Genomic DNA, 26,963 nt, shown 5'->3' with positions numbered 1-26,963 from the left:
TAGCCAACATGGTGCAACCCCATCACTATTAAAAATATTTAAAAATTAGCTGGGCATGGTGGCTTGTGCCTGTAATCCCAGCTACTCAGGAGGTTAAGGCATGGGAATTGCTTGAACCAGGGAGGTGGAGGTTGCAGTGAGCCAAGATTGTGCCACTGAACTCCAGCCTGGGTGATAGAGAGTAGAGACAGATTCCGTTTCAAAAAAAAAAAAAAAAAAAAAAAAAGATAAAAAAGTAATGGAGATGAATATTATGGGTAACAGTTCCATAACATTATGAATGTACTTAATACTACTTAAAATAGTAAATTTTATGTTTATGAATTTTACCACAGTAAGAAAATGAGAAAAAAAATCAATCCATGCAATTTGTTAACAAACTTGAAAAAGCACATGATCATCTCAGGAAATGCAGAGAAAGCATTTTACAAATCCAACATGCATTCCTCATAAAAATTCTCAGGATATAGGAATAGAAGGGAACTTCCTCAACATAATAAATGGCATCTACAAAAACCCTACAGCTAACATCATCCTTAATAGTGAAAGACTGAGTGTTCCTCCTGTGATTAGGAACAAGACAAGAAAGTCAGATCGCATTACATCTGCTTAATGTTATACTGAATGTTTTAGTTGGGGAGAAGAAGGAAGGAAGGAAGGAAGGAAAGGAAAGGAAAGGAAGAGAAAGAAGGAAGAAAGGACAGAGAGTGAGAAGGAGAGAGGAATAGAAGAAAGCAGGGATGGACATTTAAAGCAAAGTAAATACGCAGTTAAGAGATATTTTAACATGAATGTGGAGTGCTGGATTAGTCCTTCTAGGCCAAAAGCTCTAAAATTCAATGATTTATTAAAGTCTATTTGACTATAGACTTTAAAAAATGTTGAAAATGAGAGGAAAAAAAGGAGAAAAAAACTCACAATCCACTATCCCACCACAATTACAATTAACATTTTGGGTAATTTTAATATGGCATTTTTAATTTGCACATTTTCAATGTGGGTTTATACTCAGTCCTCTTCAGTGAGACTCAATACCCACACTGATAGCAGATGTTGACTAAATATCTAGAGATAGAGATCGGATATTTTTTGGACCATGGATTGCTTTTCATGTCTTTTCATATTTACAAAGCTAGGCATTATTTAAGGTTGCATATATGCAACTGTTTACAGAAACTGACTAACTTACTATCCTTTTGTACTCTAGATATTAGAAAAATTTTAATAAAATAATGAAACATGAAATACATTATAAACTAACAGATATAATCCATAAACTAATATATGAATTTAAATACTACTAATAAAATGAATATCCATATACCCAGCACCCACCTTGAGAAACATTAACTTTGAAGCCCTGTGTGGGTCCCTTCTTGTCACAATCTCTATCTTCCAGAGATAAGTACTAGACTGAATTTTGCATTAATCAGTCTCTTCCTTTTGTTTAGAACATTTACCTCCTGTGAGCTTAATTTTATGGGTAAACTTCTCTAGGCTAGGATGCCCAGTTGCTTGGTCAAACCAGTCTAGATATTGCTGTGAGGTATTTTTCAAATGTGACTAACATTTAAATCAGTAGACTTCGAGTAAAGCAGATTACTCCTTATAAGGTGGGTTGCCACCCAATCTGTTGAAGGCCATAAGAGAAAAGAATGGGATTCTCCACGAAGAAAGGAATTCTGACTACAGATTGCATTTAGACTCAAGACTGCAACATAAGCTCTTTCCTGGGTCTCCAGCCTGCCAGCCTGCCCTGCATGTATTTCAGGCTTTCAAGCCCCCACAATCACATCTGCCAATTTCTTAAAGTCCTCTCTCTTCTCTCTCTCTCCTCTCTCTCTCTCTCTCTCTCTCAGTCTCTCTCCCTCTCTCTCTCTCTCTGGTTCTGTTCTCTGGAGAACTCTAGTACATCTCCTAAATGTGTGTTAGTTTTGCCTGCATTTGAAATACCACACAACTCACCTATTTAAAGCACACGATGCAAAGGTTTTTAATAGTTATACAACATGATCACAATCAATTTTAGTACGTTTTTATCACCACAAAAAGAAACCTATACTCGTTAGTGATCAATCCTCATATCCCCCAGCTCAACCTACTCTCTCACTAATTTACTTCGTCTCTATAGATTTACGTACTTTAGACATTACACATAAATGGAATTCTACAACATGCAATCCCTTGTGATTGGCTTCTTTCACTCACTATGTTTTCAAGGTTTATTGATGTTGTAGCATGAGTTCTTTATTCCTTTTTAATGCTAAATAATACTCCACTGTATGGACATACCATTTTATATATTCATCAGCTGAGGGACAGACATTTGGGTTGTTTCTACTGGGTTATTATGAATAAAACTGCTGTATTTGAATTTTATATAAATTAAATGTCTTATATACTCTTCTATAACTAACATTTTGACTATACATTAGAATTTTATGAGATTCATTCAAGTTGATTGAAACTTTATGTATGTTTTACATAATTCCTTCTTAAAAACTGTACTCAACCCACTCAATTTATTTCGCAACCACTAACAGGTCCTGGCACTTCATTTAAAAATATTGCTCTAGAATATATACCTGGGATTATAGTTGTTGGATCATAGGATTTGTGCATCTTTCCTTTGGTCTACTTTTATGCCAACTCTTGGCTTTTGCTGCTAATCTGATAGGTGTATTAAGGTATCTTCTTACCTCAACTTGCATTTTCTTAATCAATGTGGCTGAACATCAAGTCACATGTGCTGGCCTTTTAATCTGTTTCTCTGTTTATTCTCATTTTTTTTAACCTAAAGAGTGTTTTGTTTTGATTCCTATTTGATTTTTAGGAGTTCTTTATAGATTCTGGGTATCTTTTCTTTCAATTATGTGTTCCAGATGTCTTCCCCTCACCCCATTCTTTTTGTGTCAGAAATTCTTAACTGAAATACAGTTAAACTGCCAAATTTTTCCCATATGGTCCGTGCTTTTTGGGTCTTGTTTAAGAAATCACTATCAAGGCTGGGCACGGTGGCTCAAGCCTGTAATCCCAGCACTTTGGGAGGCCGAGGCGGGTGGATCACGAGGTCAAGAGATCGAGACCATCCCGGTCAACATGGTGAAACTCCGTCTCTACTAAAAATACCAAAAAATTAGCTGGGCATGGTGGCACATGCCTGTAATCCCAGCTACTCAGGAGGCTGAGGCAGGAGAATTGCCGGAACCCAGGAGGCGGAGGTTGCGGTGAGCCGAGATCGCGCCATTGCACTCCAGCCTGGGTAACAAGAGTGAAACTCTTTCTCAAAAAAAAAAAAAAAAAAGAAATCACTATCGAAAGTGAGGGGGAGAGAGATCCAAGATGGCTGATCACTAGCAGCTCGGGATTGTAGCTCCCAATGAAAGCGCAAAGAACGAGAGGACGCCACACCTTCACATGAATTCTTGTTGCTCACACACCAGGAGATTCCCAGCAGAGGAGCCCCACGGGTCGCCAGCGCAACTCTTGAGACCAGCGAGGCGGTTTTGCCAGCGCCTTGAAGCGTCGGTTCTTGGTGCAGAGTCAGAAAAGCACCATCAATCTTAACGCCGCGATTTAGTTGGCGCAGTGGGTTGCTCAGATTTCGGCGCTGAGAATCAATAAGTTGGACGTCCACTCAGAAACCCAATTACAAAGACGGTAATTATAAAGACCACAGATGGATAAATCTACAACGAAGGGAAGAAAACAGACAAAAAAGGCTGAGAATACCCAAGATCAGAACGCCTCTCCCTCAGCAGGGGATCACAGTTCCTCATCAGCAATGAAACAAGGCTTGATGGAGAACGAGTGTGTTCCAATTACATAAGCAGGCTTCAAAATGTGGATAATAAGAAACTTCTGTGAATTAAAAGAACTTGTTCTAACCCAATCCGAAGAAACTAAGCACTTTGAAAAAAGGTTTGACGAAATGTTAACAAGAATACACAATTTAGAGGGGGAAATAAGTGAATTGGAGCTGAAAAACACAACACGAGAACTACGTGAAGTATGCACAAGTCTTAACAGCCGAATTGATCAAGCAGAAGAAAGGATCTCAGAGGTCGAAGACCAACTCAATGAAATAAAACAAGAAGACAAGATTAGAGAAAAAAGGATAATAAGGAACGAGCAAAGTCTCCAAGAAATATGGGACTATGTTAAAAGACCTAATCTACGCTTGATAGGTGTACCTGAATGTGATGAAGAGAATGAATCCAAGCTGGAAAATACGCTTCAGGATATTAGTCAGGACAATTTTCCCAACCTAGTAAGGCAGGATAATATTCAACTCCAGGTAATACAGAGAACACCACAGAGATATTCCTCAAGAAGAGCAACTCCAAGGCACATAATCGTCAGATTCACCAGGGTTGAAATGAAGAAGAAAATACTAAGGGCAGCCAGAGAGAAAGGCCAGGTTACCCACAAAGGGAAGCCTATCAGACTTACAGCAGATCTCTCAGCAGAAACCCCACAAGCCAGAAAAGAGTGTGGACCAATATTCAACATCCTTAAAGAAAAGAACTTTCAACCAAGAATTTCACATCCAGCCAAACTAAGCTTCCCAAGTGAAGGAAAAATAAAGTTTTTTGTGAACAAGCAAGCACTCAGAGATTTCATGACCACCAGGCCTGCTTTACAAGAGCTTCTGAAAGAACCACTACACATAGAAAGGAACAAACAGTATCAGCCTTTCTAAAAAATACCAAAAAGTAAAGAGCATCAATATAATGAAGAATTTACATCAACTAATGGGCAAAATAGCCAGCTAATATTAAAAGGCAGTATTAAACTTACATATATCATTATTAATTCTAAATTTAAATTGACTAAATCCCCCAATCCAAAGACAGACAGGCAATTTGGATAAAAAACTAAAACCCATCAGTATGCTGCATCCAGACCCATCTCACATTCAAGGATACACAAAGACTCAAAACAAGGGATGGAGAAAGATTTACCAACCAAACAGAGAGCTAAAATAAATAAATAAAGAGCAGAAGTTACAATTTTTGCCTCTGATAAAATAGTCGTTAAAGCAACAAAGATCAAAAGAAGCAAAGAAGGACATTATATAATGATAAAAGGATCAATGCAACAACAAGAAAAGCTAAAGATCCTAAATATATACGCATCCAATACAGGAACACCCAGACATACAAGACTAATAAAGAGACTTAGACTCCCACACAATAATAGTGGGAGACTTCAACATTAATATTAGACAGATCAATGAGACAGAAAATTAACAACGATATCCAGGACTTGAACTCAGATCTGGAACAAGTAAACATAATGAACATTTATAGAACTCTCCACTTTAAATACACAAAATATACACTCTTATCAGTACCACATCATATCAGCTTAGAAGTTTAAACGAAATGTTAGTTGGCTCCTTGTTTGTTATTCTTTTCCCTCATTTTCTTTTATGTCTTCATTATTAAGGACAATTATAGGCATACCCATATTTAGACTGCATTCTAGCCCGGACAATAAAGCAATACCCCCATTCTCTCTCCCTCTTCCTCTTTCTCTTTCTTCCTCTTCTTTATTCTTTTTCTTATTATTTTTTTCTTTCTCAAAAAAAAAAAAAAGAAATCACTATCTTGGGGTCATAAAATATTCTTTTATATTCTCTCCTAGAGATTTAAAAGTGTTTGCCTCCATGCCATGTAGCAAATCACACTTTCTCTCCTTCCCTTCTTGCATCTGCAGTGTTACTTCTGCCCACATTTGTATGGGTCTGCCTTCTGGCTCCCTACTTTGTTTCATTGCTTTTACCTATCCATGGGCCAATGTCACATCCTTGTAATTAGATATATTTACAAGAATTTAAATTTTGTTTAAAACCTTACCTTTATAAGATATTTTATATTTCAGAATTTTAACTTCATAAGAGTTTCCTTCCTTTTGTTCATAAAAAGGGTTTAGGTTATTTTTGGCTCTTTATGCCCATATTTCACAATCAGCTTATCAGGTATTAAGAAAATCCTTCTTGGGATTTTAATTGGAATTGCTAGAATCTGTAAATAACTTTGGAGGAAACTCCCATCTTTACAATATTGAATTATTCTTTCTTGAATCTTTCTCTGTTCTTGAAACACAGAATGGGAAATTGTGTGTGTCATGTACAAAAAAAAGGAACAAGATATATATGAACATCCTTACAGCCAATGAATGAAAAGCTGATCCAGAATGCAAGACATTTTTCACCGTGGGATCACTGTCTCATATAATACTGTGAAAAAGCTTTTTCTTCTTCTCCTTTTTTTTTCACACTAGAGATTCACATCACAATTTAATGTTCGTATTTCCTCTTGAGACTCTTACTGAATTCGTATGTCTCTGGCTAGACATTACAGATTTTTGCAGGAATAAAATGGTCTGGCTCAGGATACCATTGGGAAATGAGGTCAGCAAGTGCCAGATTACAATGAATTTTATTAAATCCAATATACTCAGGGGGGATTTTATTCGTTGTTTCTTATCTAGCCTTTTTTTCTCACTACTTTGGTTCTCTAATAGAGTGAACTATTGAAGCATTTACAAAAGGAGAAATCCTCCAGGCTACCAGAACTGAAACTCTCCTGTGTTCTCTAGGGGATTTCACTCTAGATTGCCGCAATAGCCATTTGATTCTGCACTATAAATACTAGGCTGTCTAAGTGTTCCCAAATCCTTTGTGTTCACTCTTAGCAATTCCCAATCACCACGACTTAAGTTTCCATTGCTTAACAGGGAAGCTAAGAGACACTCCCTTTTCATTCTTTATCTCTTTTAAATAGACAAGGACATTAAAAGTCAGAAGTATATAATATTTATGCCTGAATGTATCATGCTTTTTCTAAGCAACGGTATTTAATCTATTTGCCAAAGGATGGCATTTATCTGTTGCTTTTTTGATTTATGGGTCTTTCTTCATCCTTCTAGTTTTTCCTATCTCTTCTTTTTTTTTTTTTTTTCTTGAACATAAGCTGAAATTCTTCCCCTGAAGATGTCTGAGGTTGGTTCACATAGTCCCTAATCCCACTGGAAATCCTTAATGATTTATAAAATTTTTCCCCTATTCGGACTAGCAACAAAATACTCTTAATGCTTCTAAAAATGCCATCATATGAACTAATTTGGATCTTTAGGAGTCAGAGAGATTTATTCACTTCCAATCACTTGAATTAGTGTCAGTGTTTCATGCTTCAATGGCCCTATTAATTTCAGTGCCATTTTCTTCTTTTGGGTTTAGTAGCTGCTTTGTGGAGGCAAAGGTTCATTTAAATGTAATATATTTGAGGGCAATACATGAATCTCCATGTGTGGCTTTACATCTCATTCAATAATAGATGCCCTTCTTTTCCCCGTGTGTGATGTTGTTTCTTTTGATGCATTCAAGCTTTTCTCTTTATCTTTTTGACTTTCAATAGTTTGATTACAATGTAGAATTCTTTGTGTTCATTTTAGTTGTTATACAACAACTAATTTGTACTGGCAAATGCCTTTCATTAAATTTGGGGAAATTTTGGCCACTCTTTCTTCAACAATTTTTTTCTGTCCTTTGTTTTTTTCTACTTCTGTTATTTACATGCATGTTGAATCAAATCTCTGTGGATCTACTCACTTTTTAAAGATAATTTTTCTCTTTGTTGTTTACTTTTAATAATTTCTATTGCTCTATTTCAAGTTCCCTACGTTTTCTTCTGTAATTTCTTTCTGGCTGTTAAATTCACCCAGTGAATTTTTTTATTTTTAAAATTATAATTTTCAATCTTCAGAATTTCTATTTGGTTTTAAAAATCTTTTTTTTTTTTTTTTTTTTTTTTTTTGCTGAGATTTTGTTTGTCTCCTGAGATTTTCATTCATTGAAAACATGTTTTACTTCATTGAGAATAGTTTTAATAGTCACTTTAAAATCCTTATCTGTCAGTTTCAACTTCTGATTCATCTCAGGGTCAAACTCTAGAGTATGGATTCCATTTTCTTGAATTTCACATGTCAGATAGTTTTGGATAATAGACTGGACTTTATGAGTGTCAAGGGGAGAGTGTGGATTCTATTATTCTTCTCTGATGAGTGTTATTTCCTTTGTATTTGTAGGTAATTTTTCTGACTAGATTTTAACTGCAAACTCTCTCCCTTTTGGAGACACCTCGGGTCTCAGTTCAGATTTTTTGTTTTTAACTGAGCTGCTGTGATTCTGTTTTGGGTGGTTCAGGAGCTCTCAGAGATGTGGACTGACAGAGTTTGGGGAACCACTCTCTGATCCTTCCTTGGGATTTCTTAACCTCTTCAGAATTCAAACTATTCTGGCTTCACTTTTCTGCTTCCCCAGATAAGAATAACCAGTAAGTTTTATACACACACACCTGCTGCTGCTGAGCCTGACTTCTGGACTGCACTTAGCCCCAAGTTAAATGCCAGAGAGAGGGGAATATTCTTGTGGAGTTCCTCATCTTTAAGCAAGCTTGCCCTTCCTACCAGTCTGCTGTTCACCCTCCAGTCTATTCAGCTTTTTGTATTGTGTTCAACTTGTTTTCTGCTGGGGATGGTCCGATAGGGTCTTAGCCTATCATGGTTGAAAGTAGAAGTTCTGTCCTGCCTGGGACTTTGGATTTGAGTCATCCTTGTCTTGGTAAATCCGATAGCCTCCTCACCAGTCCCTGTTTGTGTCCTTGCTTCCTACAGTCCATCCTCAATTCGTCAGTCAGAGTGATCCTATGAACACCTAACAGGAGCCTCCAACAGTTCCACCCATTTCACCCACAGTAAACTTAAAAATGCTTAAAATGTGCTACTCTGCCTGCCTGAAACTCCTCATCCTTGGCTTCCAGATTGGTGCCAGTTTGTATCCTATCTTTCTGAACACTCACTCAGCAACTCGTGTTTCCTCTAATCCTGAAACGTGGGTCCAGCCTGAAACTATGGTTCTACTTCTAAGGTTTTTTTTTTTTTTTTTTGTCAAGGCCCTGAGTAAGGCTTTTCCGATTCTCAGGAATCAGAAGCCAGGACCCCACTGCCGAAGGCAGAGAGGACGTAAACATTTCCCAACTTTCTCAGAGAGCTAGCGGCAGCACCGACTTCGGATAAGAGCTTCTAGGCGCAGGCTACTCTTTCATGTTTTTCACGCTACAATTTGCTCGGATTTGAATAAACGCAGAGCAAAACCAGAGACGAAACTAGAAAGCGTTCGCGCAGGTTCTTACTACCTTGGTCAGAAGGAGGGGCTGTGCAAACTCGCCTCCCAGATTCGGAGCCTTCTCGTGCCGCCACGGCGAGTCTCGGGGAAGCGGAACCCACAGGCGCACGCGCAGCTGTTTCTGGCCTGGCGCGGGTCGCGGTGCACCACGGGAACGCCAAACCGGCGGCATGGCGGAGCGCGGTGATTCCGAGCCGACCGCCGGCTGCAGTGGCCTGGGTCCGGGCGGTGCTCGCGGCTTTGGCGACGGCGGCGGAGCTCCCTCGTGGGCCCCGGAGGACGCCTGGATGGGCTCCCACCCTAAGGTCAGGAGGCGTGAGGGGAGCAGGGCGCCGTCCGGGCCCCTAGCCCAGGCAGAACTCCCGGGCTGCTCTCTTTCTTTCTCCCTCAGCGGGAGAGCTGAGGGTGCGCGCCGCCCTCACCGAGGAGGACCGGTGTGCACAGCTGCCAGCCTCAGGCAGCGTCCGTTTTCTGTGTTAAATGAGTTGAACTATTCGTTCCAACACCTTCCGCAACCCGCCACCAAAGCCATTCGGGAACTGAGGACCAGGCATTAACTCCACCCCTCTCGAGCCGGAGATTCCTAATAAGCGTTCCACTAGTTTTGCTGTCTAGATAAATCCCCTTTCGGGGATGAATTTATTTAATCCTCACAGTAACCATGCAAGACTATTTGTGGCCGATGGATAAGCTCTAGGGGTCCATAATGGTAAAAATTTAGGCACAGTCACGTTTACACTTAGCATTGGATCCAGAGTGCACCTTTATTTTGCAAAGGTGCAGATTCCTAGTATTTCAGATTTCTTCGAAAGTTCGAGTAGGTTCTTGCCCAAAGCAGAGCTACTCACATTTTGCCTGTATTTTTCTACAGTAGCAGGAAGGGAGATAAAGATAGTCACCTGCGTGCTTCTGCTTGAGACATTACTGCCTTGTCCCAGTAAGATTCCAAGCAGTGAACAGGCAAGTGAATGGAGATGTGAGTTTTGTAAGAATCTCAAAAACTGGTCTGGTCCGGTACTTTAATAGAATTGTACTCTTCTGCTTGAGAGCAATAATTCATAGATAATCATCAAAACGGAAAAATTTGAAGGTATATGTTTGAAAAGAAACCTTTTTCAGCTTCTCTTAATTTTATCTTCCTACACCGTCCCCTTCATCCTACCAAGAGGTGAGAAAAACAAACAGTAGTATGGAAATATTTAGTGCCGTGAAAGAGAAACGGTAGCATGGAGAGACAGCATAATGGTTAGGAGCATGAATTCAAAATCAGACTCAGTTTAAATCCTGATTCTGTCACTTATCAACCTTGTGATTTGGGACAAGTTGTTTGATCCCATTATGCCTCAGTTTCCTCACCTGAAAAATGGGGATATTAATAGTCCATACTTACTTACAGGGTTGCTGCAGAATTAAATTAGTTAATATTTGTAAGCCATTCAACATAGAGAAAGCACTATATAAGCACTTAATAAGTGGAACACCAGTAACAAATTTTTAAAACCTTATCTAGATTTTGTGTTGTTACTCAGTTTACATACTTGGAGAGTTTTTTCATTTTGAAGTTAATGGCTGTGTACACCATGACCATCAAATCTCTCCTTTTGATTTATCTTCTTGAAGGATCAAAATGATTTTTAAAAGAAAAGGAAAAGAAATAATAAAGTAAGAGGGGGTGTTCGTTTTTCCACTTTCACCTTTTTGTTCATTTGAAAATTATGTAAGTTCATCCAGTAAAATGGTATCAGATTTAGTATCCTCAAACACACTTTTTATTATTCTCCTGCTTAGAAATCCTCAGTGTTTTCTCAATGACAGAAATCACACATTGAGCTTAAGACCTTGCAGCCTGGCTCAGAATTATGTTTTGAATGTCACTTTCAAACATGTTTGAAGTAGACAACTAATAAACCGTGTCCTCCTGTACCTGTACAGTTACAGTGAAGCTGATGGGAGAATATGACTTCAGACCTGCCCCCATGCAAGTCTGCTAGTACTTCACTTCAGCATCAGCCCTGCATATTACCTAGTCGCCGGCCTAGCTGGGCGACTTCAGAATTCTGCAGGTGTAGGCCCTTGAAACACGTTCCCATTATGCTGACCAGCTGTCTGAAAGAAGCAGCTTTCTCTAGTTTCTTGTCAACTCGCTTGTAAAAATCTAATGATCAAATAATTCCGTACTCTTAAAGTGAGAAAGAATGGATAGAGAGGCGAGGACTGATACGCCAGCCGACTCTCTCCACACACAGATAAGAGGCTGGCACACAGTACCTACTAATAACGTCCCAATGTAAATCTTATTAAAAAGGTTTCTATTGCTGGGAGATAGGTTTCTTTACAGTCCCTTGAATACGTGTGACTTAATCCCATCTTTGTGTGATTACCTGCAGTATTACTCAACTTCTCCATTTACTCAAATCATAATGTTCTTCCATGCTCAACTTGTATCCTATCCCACCTCTGCTATAAAGCTTTCACCAGTCCCTCTGAGTAGAGCTCTTCTGACCTGTTGTGTCATGTTTTTTATTCCATTGACATGGTTTTTAATCACAGTCATATACTGTTATTTGCCTAACAATGTTAAGTATGCATGTATCTAACAATTGCAAGTTCTTTAGAGACAGAGATAATATTTTATATTGCCTTTTAACTTCCGCTATACCCAGAAGAATTTTGTGGATTATATATACTTAATGACTTGTCGATTGAAAGAAAATATTAAACAATTCTTCCTTCTTGATTTGACAACTATATTTTAATTTTCAGTATTTAGAAATGATGGAATTAGATATAGGAGATGCCACCCAAGTTTATATAGCGTTCTTGGTTTACCTGGACCTCATGGAAAGTAAGTTGTTTGTTTATACTGTTTTGTTATTGGGACTGTAGTAGAGGTTTGGGGGATTGGATTGGGATATAGCATTCTTCACATTGTAATAAGCAATCTTTTATGCATTTGCTGTTAATTTTGTAATTTCTTCATTTATTTACATTGGGAATTACTGAGTAATAGAAACTACTAGAAAAGCAAAGAGAAGAGGTAGTGTTATGAGTGATATTTGCTCAGCTGAGTTTTAGGTAGAAGTTTGGAGTTTTTGTCTTTTGATTTTGATAAACATTATTTTTCATTCAATGATACTCTTTCAGGCAAAAGCTGGCATGAAGTAAACTGTGTAGGATTACCAGAACTTCAGCTCATCTGCCTCGTTGGTACTGAGATAGAAGGGGAGGGGTTACAGACTGTGGTGCCTACCCCCATCACTGCTTCCCTCAGCCATAACAGGTGAGCAGGTGATTTTGGTCTAAGTTCCTTTCCCGAGGAAAGAAGTAGGAAACATTAAAGGTAGTGATACAGTATTTTTAAAGAAATTTGGGATACAGCAATCATAGCTTTACTCTCGGCTATTTAAGGAATAAGTTAAATATGAGTGTTGTATTCAGCCATTCTTGCATTACTATAAATATCTGAGATTTTTTTTAAAAATTTCTTTAAAAAAAAGGTTTAAGGGACTCAGTTCTGCAGGCTTTACAGTAAGCATGCTGCTGGCATCTACATGGCTTCTAGGGAGGCCTCAGAAAGCTTATAATCATGGCAGAGGATGAAGCAGGAACAGACATATATGGCAAAAGCAGGAGTGAGAGAGAATGTGTTGAGGGGGAGATTCCACACACCTTTAAATGACCAGATCTCACAAGAACTCATTGTCCTGAAGTTCCTAGCCATGAGGGATTTACCCCCATAGCCCACATACCTCCCACGAGGCCCCACCTTCAACATTGGTGATTGCAGTTTAACATGGGATTTGGGCAGGAACAAATATACAGAGTATATCAAGGATTTAACAAGTATTTATTTAGCACTTACTCTGTGGTCAGTACTTTTTCAGAGACAGTATGTATGGTAGAAATACTAGCCTTATGGAAATATTTATATTCTTGGTAAGGAAGCAAGACCATTACATTTGAAATAACAGATATTATAAGATGTACCACGTAATAAAAGTCATACTTGATATAGGAGTCGGTAAAGAGCATGATTAACATGCAAATGGAAATCAAGGAAAGTTTCATGTAGTTTATGGGACCTTTTTTTTGAAAAGCTTAGGTACACAGCATTGTATTAAACATGTCTTTGTTTCATGACATATTCTCATTATTAGTTCATGCTTGGTTTTTGTTTATTTACTTAGTTATTTTTAATAATGTTATAAGTATCTCTGTACCCATCACCCAAAGCAAAACTAGGTTCTTGACTGTAACTAACATCTAATCTTATAAGTCCCTTAACGTGTTCTCACTGACCTGAGGTAACTGTCATTCTGAATTCCATGTTCATTGGTAATTTTTAAATTTTAGGTATTTTTAACTTTAATTTAAAAATCTTATCTTTTATGACAACTTACACACTTAATATTATATTGCTAAAATTCATGCATTGTTGTGCCTTTTTTGGGCTGCCTTATAATATTACATTGCGTTATTATACCACCATTTTCACATCCACTCCCTTTATGATGGCGTATTGCTAATGTTTAACTTTAGGAGATAATTTCAAACATTTTCAAATTGGTTGCCTCAATTTACTTTTCACCTGCAATGTAAACAAGATCCTTTGGCGCTGTATTGTCTCCCACATTTAGTATTGTCAGACTTTTAAATTTTTGCCAACAGGATGGATTATTCTCATTGTGGTCTTAATTTGCCTTTCTCTCATCACTCATAAAACTGAATATTTCTTTATATATGTATTATTTATAAGAAATATCTGTTCATTTCTTTTGCCTATTGGGTTGCCTTTAGTTTTCTCATTGACTTCTATGAATTCTTTACATATTCTTGACATTAATTGTTTTTTGATTGTGTTTTCCAGTTTTTAAATGTTTCACTGTCTTTAAGGTGTCTTTTAATGAATAACAGTTCTTAATTTGAATATAATCATATTTATCCATCTTTTATAATCAAATCAACATCTTTGTGTCTAGTTTAAGAAATATTTTCTATCGAAAGGTCTAAAAAATATTCACCTATATTTTCATTAAGAGTTCTGCTGTTGTTGTTTTTAATGATGTGAGAGGAGGTTAGGGATACCATTGCCATATGGATAACCACTTTTTCTACTTCCATTTACTGAATAGTCCTTCCTTTCCTCAGTATCTGACATATCACTTTTGCTGTTTTCCAAAGTTCTAAACATGCATAAATTTGTCTCTGGGTTCACGATTGTATTCCATTAGTCAGTTTATCTGTCCTTTTGCCAATACCACATCTTCTTAATTGCTTGCTCCATAAGAAGTCCTTGTATCTGGTTAGCAAGCCTCCCTATGCATTTCTTCTTTAGAAGCTGTGGCAGGCAGCTTCTAAGATGGCTTCTCATGATTCTGGTATTCACTCCCTTGTGTAACTCTCTTCCCTTGAATGTAGCCCAGACTCAGTGACTTCCTTCTAATGAATAAAATTTGGCAAAAATGATGGGATGTCACCTCTAAGATTAGGTTACAAAAGACTGTGACTTCTATCTTGGGCACTCTCTTGCGTTTGCTATAAAGGAAGCCAGCTGCCACGTGAGCTGTCCTGTAGAAAAGTCTGAAAATAGAAAAGAGATGGCAGTTATTGATGGATCAAGATTCTTGAGAGACGAGGAAGAATGGATTCAAGAGGATAGTGGAAGAGAGAAATACTGAGCATGTTGAGGGAAGCCTTAACCTCTGAAAGTGGGGTATGGAAGAAAGATCAAAACATAGCTGTAGCTGGGTAGCATATAAGTGGGGAAAAGGGCAGAGCCCCTTAAATTCCAGCATGAATAGTGTTGGTGAATACTTACTTTTTTTCTAGTTGACCGTGACTGAATGCAAAGCATTCTAGTAGAAAGAGCCCTAAACTAAAATCTTAAGACCTGGGTTCTACTCTTGGGACTGTCACTTAACATTTTGTTTGATGGTTAGCAACACACCTAATTTCTCTGGGTTTCCATTTCCTTGTCTTGTTGTTGTTGTTGTTGTTGAGGGATTTAGATTACCAGTACATGTAAGATCCCTTCCAAATTAAAGCTACTGTAATATAACTGATTATTTTCATTGTGCATTTTTCATAAAGCTGTATTAAACTAACTTGCACATTTCTATGAAGTATTTTTTGTATTTGTGAGTCATAATGATAATTGTTTTTTAATATACCAGGCTGTTCATATGCTTCTTTGAGAAGCTCCTTACTGTGAGTTTTTTTGTGTGTTTGAGAGAGTTGTTAGAGTTCACATCAAATTTAATCACTAGTATCTCCTGGTTTTTATTAGCATGATTTCCAAGCCATCCTACATCCAAGAGTCTTAATTCATTCCTCAAAAATTATTCTTTCTGTCTTTTAATTACTATAACAAATATTTTCCTAGCCAGTATTAATGTTATATTATTTGTTTGGACAAGGAGATACTATTTGAAATTAACCTGCATTTATTCCTAAAAAATAAAATTAACAAAATGAAAGCAATAGCCTATTTTAATCAAAATCATTTCATAAGTCTAGAGGTACAAATTTGTTTCTATTGTTAATTTCTAGTATTTTCCAAGTGGTAATTAATGCTTTTCTAGCTTGAATGGCTAAAGCTTGTTTTCTTCTTCAAGTAGAATTAGTTGAAATGATAATTTGGTAAGGCATTTTGATGCTCTTACATTTCACTGAGAGAGCTTAAATCTTTTTGTCTTGTTTTTATATAAATATTCTTAACTATATTATACAGTAGAAAGCTAATATAGAAAATAGCACAAATGAGACCTGATGCATACTAGATTTATTATGCCTTTTAGGGCATAACATTTTCTCAACTCAAAACTATTCAAATAACTTTTGTGTGTGTATATGTGTGTATGTGTGACTTCATTACTCAGTCTTTAATAGGTGCAGTTTTTTAGATAGTAGGCATTCTTTTGTCTATTTTTTTCTTTTAGTAGTACTTTATAATGTAAAATGTTATATATTTAATAGTAATGCTGCAATTCCAGCCTTTCATAGTTAATATAGGAATTTTTCTGTGTTAGTAACACAGAGAAGAAAATAATTGACTTTGAGTCTTTGATAACCTTGTATTGCAAAGAAATTCATTGGAACATGTTCTAAAAGTATTTGGTGGGAAGATGTAAGGGTAACCTGCCATGAACGAAAAAATAGTTTTTATTTAAGAGAGAAAACAATTTTTACTTATTCAGTGATAAAGCATCTATATAAATTAATGATTCTGTTTTCACTTTTAAATATTATTGTCAGATAATATTGCTTGGGCCTTTTGGTTTTAACTGGTATTTATTGAGTGACTCTTATGTGTCAAGCAATGATCTAGGTGCCAGGATACCATGATGAACAAGTACTTTCATGACATCCTCATGAAAGTAGTATTCTAGTACTGAAGATTAGCTTAGAAAATGCTTTTTTTTTTTTTTTTTTTTTGGCAATTGTTGGATGAAATCTAAAAAAACAGAATTACCCTTTGTTCAGATATCTAATTCAATGTGTGGTTTGGGACTGCCTTCACTTATTTTGTAGCTAGATAATTGAATAACAAGAATAATGGAGTACTGATAAACCCTTTAACAGGAACATATACAACATAACATCAAAACCCAGAGGAAGGACAGGAAAAGTCTCTTTTGCCAGTAAAAGACCATGCTTTAGTAGGGCAACTGCAGGTAATTCAGCATAACTGCCTGCCTATCATGGTGTCTAGTCAGAGTAGGTATCTAGTAATATTCCTTAAGACAGCAAATGAATAAATGAATGAGTGAAATTTCAGAGAAAAGAGGGAAAGGAGAGAAAATTAGATGTGAAAATTTATTTAGATTATGAAGGCCATCATTGTTTTTACTTTTTTGCTATTGCTAATGATATTCTAACAAATAGCCTTGTGAGTACCTCCTTGTACTCATGTATGAGAGTTTCCCTAAGGAAGATGCCTAGAGGTAGAATAGCTGGGACTTTTTTTTTTTTTTTTGGAGACAGAGTCTGGCTCTGTCACCCAGGCTGTAGTGCAGTGGCATGATCTCGGCACGCTGAAACCTCTGCCTCCCAGGTTCAAGCAATTCTCCTGCTTTAGCCTCCTAAGTAGCTGGGATTACAGGCATGCACCACCACACCCACCTAATTTTTTTTATTGTAGTAGAAATGGAGTTTTACTGTGTTGGCCAGCCTGGTCTTGAACTCTTAATCTCAAGTGATCTGATTGCTTTGGCCTCCCAAAATGCTGGGATTACAGGTGTGAGCCATTCTGCTTGGCCTGTCCGTTCATCTTTACTGGTTATTGCTAAATTGTTTCCAAAAGGATTATTACCAGTTTACAGTCACACTTGCAATGTGTAAGTTTTCACATACTGGGAGAAGATTTATAGCATGTGCATAACTGACAGAGATTAATTTAGAATATATAAATAGCTTCTGGGACTTCAAAAAAAAAAAAAAAAACTCCCAATGGGAAACCTGGGCAAAGAATATCAACAGGCAACTCACAGAAGAGGAACTCAAATGCTCAAATCTGTAAATCAAGGAATTACAAATATAAGATATGTGTTTGTCTGTGGTTTGTCTTAACTTTGAAGAGGATTTTCAGATAGTTTATTTTTATTGTTTGACAAAAACAAGATACTGTTTAATAGGGAACTTTTGAACAGAGCTACAGCTAACACTTAGAGTGTCTTTGAACGATTTAGAAAAAGGAGCTCCCTCTTGACGTACAAAGAAAAATGTCTCTTCAGTAAGGTTCAAGGCTTGGCATAACAGTGAAGGGCAGATTTTAGATCCACTTGTGCCAGGTACCCTTGCACAGAGCACAATCTACGTATCTGTACGTGATGCCCTGCACCTGAAGCATGTCTCTGGAGCCTTCGGTTTTCACAAAGAACACTACGAAAATTACTGCTAAATTCATGGTGTCATTGAAAGGCTTTAAGCAAGGAAGTGAGACTATTATTGTTTATTCTATGTGGTTTTAAGAGTACTTCGCATTTGCAGAGAATGTTATAGAATTTCAAAGTATTTTAAAATACCTGAAATACTTTTACAAGTAGACTTTCATTAAGTCAGCACCAAAAACCCTAGTGGTATATAGGGTATTTGTTTTCTCCTAACTTTACATACAAAAAGCTGAGGTTAAAAGTATATTTTTACTTGTACCCCCACTTTTTCCAAAAGATAATAAAAGATCAAGTGAGCTGTACCGAGATCTCAGTTAGTCTCATAGCTATTGGAATTTCTCTTGCTTTATTGGTTTTTAAAAATATTTTATTGTAAATGAAACCAGATACAGAAAACCACACAATACCAATGTATAGATTAATAAGTTATCATAAGGCAAACATCTAGAACTCTTTTAATTATAACCAAGTTAAGAAATAGAACTTTTCCAGGCATCCCACTAACTTTTCAATGTGCCCCATCCCAATTATAATCTTTCTTCCCCAAAAAAGTAGCCATTATTTTTTTCTTTCATAATAATAATGGGCTTTGGGCCATATATTGTTCCCGGGACCTCTTAGCTCTAACTTTGTCTTTTGACTCTCAGTCAAGAAAGAATGTTGGAATGTCATTGGTGAGACTGATGATATATTATCAGGAATATTAGTTTTATATTTAAAAATACCCTGCCAACTTTAGTACTCTATTGTTAGAAACAAATAACTTGCCACATACTGTACAACCAACCTTAGCACACCAGTTGTAAATCAACATTTTAGACCATGTTGATTAGCTGCTTGAATATAGTGCTTTAAAAAATACATTGTATTCCTCTAAAAACCTTAAATAACATTTTTATTAGTAGGAGAGTTAGGTAGCATACATAGCTGTAGAGTCAGAGGAGTTGGTAGGTTGCTGGAGCTACAGTTTCTTTTTATTTACAAAGAGCCTATAGCACATAAGGCCTGATAACTGTCTCTTTTGTTGAAGGAGACAGTTTTTATAATCTGTTTGTAAAACTGGACCAAACTCTGTCATTTACATAGTTAACTACAACTTAGTTATAAAGTATTTCCCAAGTGATGACAAACAGTCTCACTGTTTCAGTTACCAATTAACTGTTAAGTGGCAGAGTGGCATATATATTTATATCGTTTATTCTATTATTTATTTTATGGTGTATACATATTTTCTGCCTCCTTAAAAGGCAATCGTTCTAGGCAGTGTTTAATGTTATATCTGTGTGCTTTTCTGAGAAGGCCTGAACAGTTTTTAATATCTGCTTCCCATTTACTTTCCCAGGCGTTAGACCTGGTGATTTTGTTTACATACTTTGTGACAAGCGTGTAGACAGATCCCATTACAGGGTAAATGTGTGTTTGAATGACTGTGAGTGAATGCATTACTTTGAGCACAAGTACAGGTTGTGATTAGTGTTTTCTGTAAAGCTGTTATATATAATATGTGATCACAGTTAAAACACTTTGTCATATTTTTCAAGTTTCAGAAGGTCTTGTGTATACTAGTCCTTATGAAAATACTGATTTAATGTTATTTCCTTATCTGTAATGGGAGAATAAAATTGGTAAAGTGCCTGTTTCTGATTATTTTTTCTGATTATTTGGTAGGAAAATTATGCTGATGGAGTATGAAGTGATTAATTGCTAATGTTTCTTGTTTGATCTAAAAATACTTCCTAAAGCTAGTGTAAAATAATTTTTAGTTTGCATTATAATGCCATATTAATTTGTGTATTCGCGTGGTATCCATATGGAGAGTATTCTAGATTGTTTCTTTGCTAAAGTGAATTTAAGGAATCCATGTAGCACCTTCGGTAAATGACTATAGAGGTACGATTTCCTCAGACACAGCAATGGTATAAAATCATATTCATAGATACACAGAGATCAAAGAGATCTGATGAATTTCAAGATGAGACCACGAGAGGAGAACTATTTAAAACTAGTGACCTGTCTTTTCTGTCTTTTTTTTTTTTTTTTTTTTTTGAGATGGAGTCTTACTCTGATGTTTTTCAGTGCTAAGATTGCAAATGAAGTCAAATTTATGTTCAGATAGTTTGATTAGCTTCACTTTGGACCACCTTGGGGCTAAAAATTTTGATAAAGGTACAAAGGCAATTCACTGGAGAAAGTCTTTTAAAGGATACTTCAAATGAAGCTAGTACACCTTTATGTCTACACATAAGATTATTATATGACTCAATTAAGTGGCATATATGAAAAGACCTTGTAAACTGTCAAGTAGTCATATTACGTAGTTTATATACCACCTTGCAAATTGAGATATAATATTTATAGATGCCCCTGCCTCCATGATTATTGCTAAAACTGAATACTAACCCAAACATACTAAGGAACACTGTGTCATTAGTGGAAACAGAAAATATTTATTTTCTGAAAGTGTGAATCCCAGAAATTGACTTAGTCCTTAAAAAATTATTTCCAATTATGCTGAACTGCATTACCATTAGCTAGATTCTTATTCATAAGAATGATTTACTTTAGAGAAAGACATTCTGATAAAGCAACTGTAGATATTAGTCAGAAGCTTCATTACTCAGCACTGATGGGAAGTCACACCAGGATAAAAGACAGCATACCACAATTGCTTCATCAATGCAAATCTTTTAGTGTAACTAAATATTTTTCTTCTTCAAAAGTGGCAAACCAATATCTAAATTAATAATCATAGAAAAATCAATTTTTATAGGCTGTCCATCTTGAATTAATTTTTTCTACAAAGATGGAAAAGAAGACACAATGGATCAACTAAAATTTTAACTTACTACATCTTTTGTTGTCAGTATGTACCGCAATTACTTCCCAGTATGCAATATACATAAAACTCAGTATATAATGCACATAAAGCCACTGCAATGCTACAAGATGAATTTCTCTAAACATCCCTAACTGGTAGACTGTGATGAGAATGGGACACAAGCAAGAAGGAAACTTATTAATACAACTTTAACACATTTTCCATTTCTCAAGATACAATGTTATTTAAATCAGAAAGTGTGTTTGTATGTGTGTGTTTGACTTAACTCTTTCAAAGGCATTTTAGAATTGGATTGAATATGAGGAAACAAACTTGGAAACTCATTGTCTTCTTGAATCATTATATTCATGTATAAACATAAATGGATAGGTATTAGTTTAGCAGGCTTTTGTTACTGATGTTTAAACAAACCAGTTTTCACTCTGTAATGTTAATATATTGTGCACTGTGATATTTTAACAAGAACAATTTAGGTTCAGCTTTTCTAGAAGTTTATTGCTGTTTTAAGTCATGCTTAAAATGTCCAGTCTCCTACAGATTTTAAAAAGCATTATAATTATTGTAGTAAGATTATTTCAAAGCAGAGACTTTCCTTTTTAGATTCTTTATAGATTGAATAACAGACTGGAGAAAGCATGATCATATGAATTTTTACTTAATGGCATCTGAATTTTTACTTAATGGTGAGAAGTAGAAGTTAAGGGGACAAGTTACACTTTTGATAAGAAAATATCATATTAAGTTATTTATGTTTTCAGTTGTAGGATGTTAATATGCTAGTAAATCTTTTCAATTTCTGGAGAATTGGTTGGCTTAATGAAAAAAACAACTGATCATTTTTTATTTGCCTTTTTAAAAAAGTTCCTTGGATATTTGCATTTTACTGAATCGTTGAACACAGGCTTATTGAGTAGGTATTAAGGATTTTTGGTTAGTAATAAACAAAAGCTAATAGTGCTTTAAATATCTAGATACTAGATTTGGTAGACTGATTTCCACAGCAAACAAAACAAAAATCTTAACATTACCAAAAAAATTTTTTTAAAGAAAAGTTTTATTTCTCTTTATATTTTTCTCTTAGCTTTTATTGTATCAGAATACATATTAAGAACCCTAAAACTATCTCTACTCAGATCTAATAATTCTGATATTCAGAAAGACTTAACAGGAATATTTAAAGAGAAACAACTGTGTGGAGAAAGATGATCCTTGCAGCTTATCTTAATTAGTACCACCCTCCGCTGATCCCCCTACCCACAAAAGTCCGAAATAACTTTACAACAATAGGGGAATGACTGAGTAAAATTGTGGGTTAAGGAAATATTATATAACCATTTGAAAGTAGTAATTATTAACCCTATGTAAAAACATGGGGAAAATGTTTATTTTTAACATTGCAAACTTGAATACCAAATTGTTCTACTATAAGATACCAAGTTAGGAAATTGGGAAATTATGCCTAGGGTCCTTAGCCAATTTAGATGCACTAAACAATTTAGATGAGAACTATTCCGTTCTGTAGTTTCCCAAATACAGTTTTGATTCTCTCAGGCATGATCAGGAGAGACTGGTGAATGTTTTTGAGAAGGGCTGAAAGTCTCTAATTTGCAGCATTTTCTCTGTGAGGAAACAGTATCTTATATGTTTATATTTGAGACTTCAGACATTTCTTAGCATTATGGATATAATGTATTGCCAGTGTCTTCCCTAAGATTTTATAGTATTTGATCTTACCATTAATTGAGTGACTGCAACTCCTAAGTATATACCTTATTTTCAGGATAAGGGAGATCTTGAAGGCATCTCGAAAATTGCAAGGTGATCCAGATTTGCCGATGTCTTTTACTTTGGCCATAGTGGAGTCTGATTCTACAATAGTCTATTACAAACTTACGGATGGATTTATGCTGCCAGACCCTCAGGTCAGTTTTGAGGTAACTGTATGCAAGAAGTACAAAAAGAGGAAGATTATGACATGTTTTTAAATGTGACTCAAGTCATTCATAGAACTGCCACTTCCTTTGCCATAGGGAAAATTCAAGAAAAAAGCCTTGATTTTCATACCTCAGAAAATTGGTTATATTTTGTTCAAAGTAACATGTTCCTAGTTATTTTTGCCAAAAAAAATGATTTCCTTACTCTATGGAGAATTTCATGGTTTTCCACAGTATTTTATGAAGTCATCATCCATTTAATTATTTAGTGAGTGAGGCAGAATGTAAAAGCTAATGATAGTTGTAACTAAAAAGCACTTCTTTAGGAGATGTTAAATTGGTTGACATTTTGACAGGAATATTTTAATAAAATAAATGTGCTAATGTAATTTCTTTACATACTTTGTTGGCATAATTTGGATAATTACATTAAATATCTCTAATTTTGCTTTTGGATTACATTATCGGAGAAAAGTCCATCCTGATCCTGAGTTTTTTTTTTTGGCAGAATATTTCTCTTAGAAGATGACATCTATGTTTCCTGATGCTTGTTTTATTCATACAAGATTGGAGACCCATCAGACTGCTTCATCTTTTATCTCAGAGATAGTCAGGGCTGACTCAGATAGTGAGGGTTGATTTCCCCATTCCATAAGAGTTCCATTCTGAAGAATAAAACTTCCTCAGGTAGAAGACTTTTTCTTTCTTAAAAAATATAGGATTGCTTCTTGAAACGTTCTTACTTTCTTATCTAGAGACAGTTTCATTACAGTTGTATACAGGTTTCTGTCTAGGATGTGTTCAGGAGGGTGGAACCTGTGTGCTGCTTTTGTCATCCCACACTCGTAGTTGCCTCTTTGTTTATTGCTGCCATTGCTAGCTCATTGTTGAGACTGCCATCTCTTTCTCTTACTCAACTCTCCCAGTGCGTTTTGGCCACTGCAGCTATCTTGGAATGGCATTTTATATATACCTTGTCACCTATTTATGTCTGCTTTCTCTTCTCCAGTAGAAAGTAAAAGCTTTCTTTCAGTTGGTCTTCCTGTTGCAATTACTGTTATTTCTCTTTTTTGGTTAATTTTAAATCAAAACTCAAAATATGTTCATCCAGAGTGTAAACATACATGCCTTGAGTAACAGGGACCAGAAACATGCTACCCACAAGAGTTCTGGGCCTTCCTTTTCATTCTTATTAACACCATCCTTATTATATCATAGCTTAAATATTATAAGATAGATAGTGTGGGACAGTATCAGCCTAAAAATTTCTTCATTAATTAAACCCACTTATTCTACTTTTGTTAATGTCTCTCAAATTGTACCAGGTATGAAAAATTATATGCACAAAGAAGTTCCAAGTGACATTACTTTTAGTAGCCCAAATTATAAACCACTTAAAAGTTTGGGGTAAAGATCGCAAACTTCTATAAAGGGCCAGAAAGTCAATATTTTAGGTTTTTAAACCTACTGTTTCTGTCCTAACTTGTCAACACTGCTGTATGAAGCACAAAAGCAGCCATAGACAATACATAAACAATATGGGCATGGCTTTATTCCAGTAAACTTTATTTACAAATGTGGTGCCACAGTTTGCCATCCCTGGGTCTGGGAAATAGTCAATAAAGAGATATGTACAAATGGTACATAATATACTTCTTGAAAATTAGTAATGACTATTATTAAAAACATGAGAAATGTTACCTTAAGTAAAAATTGCAAGATGCAAAAGTGTGTGAATGCTTAGTATCATGGCTGAAATAACATATCAAGCATATGATAAAAAGATGACAAATTACTAACTGGTTATAGTGGGATGGGAAGCAGTAAATGGATGACTTTGTCTTTTCTCAGTGTTTGTTTTTATTTGTATTACTTTTATAATAAAAATGTTTTATAATTAAAAAGTGTCTTGAAATCTATATTAGTTATCATTACAAAATAATATTACCACAAATGTAGCAACTTAAAAAAACACACATTTATTATCTCATAGTTTTTGTGGATAAGGGACCCAGGCACAGATTATTTGGGTCTTCTATAAGCCTACAGTCAAGGTGTTGTGCAGGGCTGCAGTTTCATCTGAGGCTTGAATGGGTAAGGGTCCGCTTTTTCACCACATGGTTATTAGTAGCCTTCAGTTCCTTTAGAGTGCTCAATGCTTACGTGCTGTTGGCAGGAGGCCACCCTCAGTTCTTTGCCACACGGGCCTTTTCAGTATAACTGGTTACTTTCTGAAAGCCAGCAAAGGAGAGTCTCAGCAAGATGGACCTTATAATCTTATATAATGTAATCACATACATCCCATCACCTTTGCCATATTCTGTTGGTTGGAAACAGGTCATAGGTCCTGCCTACACACTGGAGTTTCATGGCTGATTAAGAAACAACAATAACAAGAATGGGAAAATGATGAAAATTAGGAACATCACAAAATAGTATAAAGTAACATTCATCATCTATAGTAATTCCTGACTCCTTCCTTTGATGGTATTTGAATTTCACTTTTATTCTTTGTGGAAGAGCTCCATAACTTCTTCAGGCTCTGTCTGCTTCTCCAAAAGACATGAAGATGTATCTATTCAGAACAATATGTATTTTGCTGACTCTAGTGGAAAATTTGCAGGTCTAATAATCCTAAAACAGTTTATAATAAATTCTTAGAGTCTCTTGATTTCTTAAGTCTCTCATTTGATTCATTTTGAGTCTTTCATTATAGTGCTAGAAAAATAGAGTTTTCAGAAAGAAGAATAAGGCTAATGAATATCAGATTTGTGTGTCAGATCTGTTGACCAGTGGGCCCCTATAACTACAAAACCAGAAGTGTCTTTTGGGGTTGGCTGTGAAAGGCATTTCTCAACTCTTTAAAAACTAGGATTCAATCCCACCATATGTCTTGGGATGTTTACTGTATTTCAGAATGTTCGCTGTGTATTTGACCAAAGTTGTTCTGTCCAAAGCCAGCCAGATATGTTGTAACATGAATAATGGTCCATAACTGTTTGGAAAGGGAGGCCACACAGCTGTGTAGATCTCGTTTTAATAAAAAACTAGATAAAGTGATTTAAGTAATTTTGTAATCGAGTTTACATTTGTCTCCCTGTTAGACTGGACTCCTTAAGGACAGAACAAGAAATCATGTATTTTTATTTTTTATTTTTATTTTTTCTGAGACAGAGTTTCGCTCTTGTCACCCAGGCTGGAGTGCAATGGCGCGATCTCGGCTCACCGCAACCTCCGTCTCCTGGGTTCAAGCAATTCTCCTGCCTCAGCCTCCCGAGTAGCTGGGACTACAGGCGTGCACCACCATGCCCAGCTAATTTTTGTATTTTTAGTAGAGACGGGGTTTCACCATGTTAACCACGATGGTCTCGATCTCTTGACCTCGTGATCCACCCTTCTCGGCCTCCCAAAGTGCCGGGATTACAGACATGAGCCACCGCGCCCGGCCTTTGTATTTTTAAACATATCTCTGTATCCTGCCTCTTTTCACAGTAACTCACATATAGTAAACTGTCAGTTAATATTTGACAAATGAATGAACGCTGATTACAGATATGTCTGCTTATATAGTGGCTTATTTTTTCCCTCAGGCAACTAAAACAATTCATTTGGACACCAGAGGGCACTGCTAGATAACCACAGCATTTTCAGACTCCAGATTAACGAGAGAAGTGGCTCTTAAAAATTTATTTTCAATCTGTGGGAAATAGCATAAATAAAAATATAATTAAGTTTTACATGCCCACACCCCCTATTTCTTTCTGGCATGACTCTAAAATTATACTGACATTAAATATGTGACTTGATTCATGCTTTGCTTAAAATGTAGATCTTTATTTAGAAATAAAAGCCTGTTTAGGGTAGGGGTGGATGAGGTGGGGTTTTTTTTTTAAACATAGATTTTGTTTTTTTTTTTCTTATATGAAATTATGTATTTTAGTTTTTCATTTTAAAACCTAATTTATTAAATGAATTTCAGGATCACGTCATATAGCAATAAACCCCAGCTTTGGAACACACACTATACTGGCTAAGTGCTGGAGGTGAAAGATGTAAATTGCTCCTGTGATGCATGCAGGTATGCCTCATTGTATTGCAATTCTCTG

General features: G+C 36.0%; 2 protein-coding genes across 6 annotated transcripts in view; one reads left to right on the top strand and one right to left on the bottom strand.

Annotated features, from left to right (window-relative positions):
* COLGALT2 (collagen beta(1-O)galactosyltransferase 2) overlaps positions 1-9,310 on the bottom strand; it is a 123,938-nt gene extending 114,628 nt beyond the window's left edge. For 2 of the 3 annotated variants that reach the window (XM_074389962.1, XM_074389960.1), the window contains exon 1: positions 9,204-9,306. The gene's annotated coding sequence lies outside the window, so the exon portion shown is untranslated. Of the gene's footprint in view, positions 1-9,203 lie in introns of all 3 variants that reach the window. The other variant, XM_074389961.1, reaches the window with a different exon arrangement.
* Positions 9,311-9,326: 16 nt separating this feature from the next.
* TSEN15 (tRNA splicing endonuclease subunit 15) overlaps positions 9,327-26,963 on the top strand; it is a 31,401-nt gene continuing 13,764 nt past the window's right edge. The window contains exons 1-5 of one of the 3 annotated variants that reach the window (XM_010336038.3): positions 9,327-9,498; positions 11,957-12,038; positions 12,338-12,473; positions 22,704-22,845; positions 26,837-26,951. In XM_010336038.3, the coding sequence (XP_010334340.1) occupies positions 9,364-9,498; positions 11,957-12,038; positions 12,338-12,473; positions 22,704-22,845; positions 26,837-26,851 (510 nt within the window). In that variant the 5' untranslated portion in view covers positions 9,327-9,363 and the 3' untranslated portion in view covers positions 26,852-26,951. Of the gene's footprint in view, positions 9,499-11,956; positions 12,039-12,337; positions 12,474-22,703; positions 22,846-23,365; positions 24,762-26,836; positions 26,952-26,963 lie in introns of those variants that run through there. The other 2 variants (XM_010336037.3, XM_074389971.1) reach the window with 2 other exon arrangements.

Source organism: Saimiri boliviensis, chromosome 19 (genome assembly GCF_048565385.1).
Source record: "Saimiri boliviensis isolate mSaiBol1 chromosome 19, mSaiBol1.pri, whole genome shotgun sequence".
NCBI lineage: Eukaryota > Metazoa > Chordata > Mammalia > Primates > Cebidae > Saimiri > Saimiri boliviensis.
This window is presented reverse-complemented; position numbering and strand designations above follow the sequence as displayed.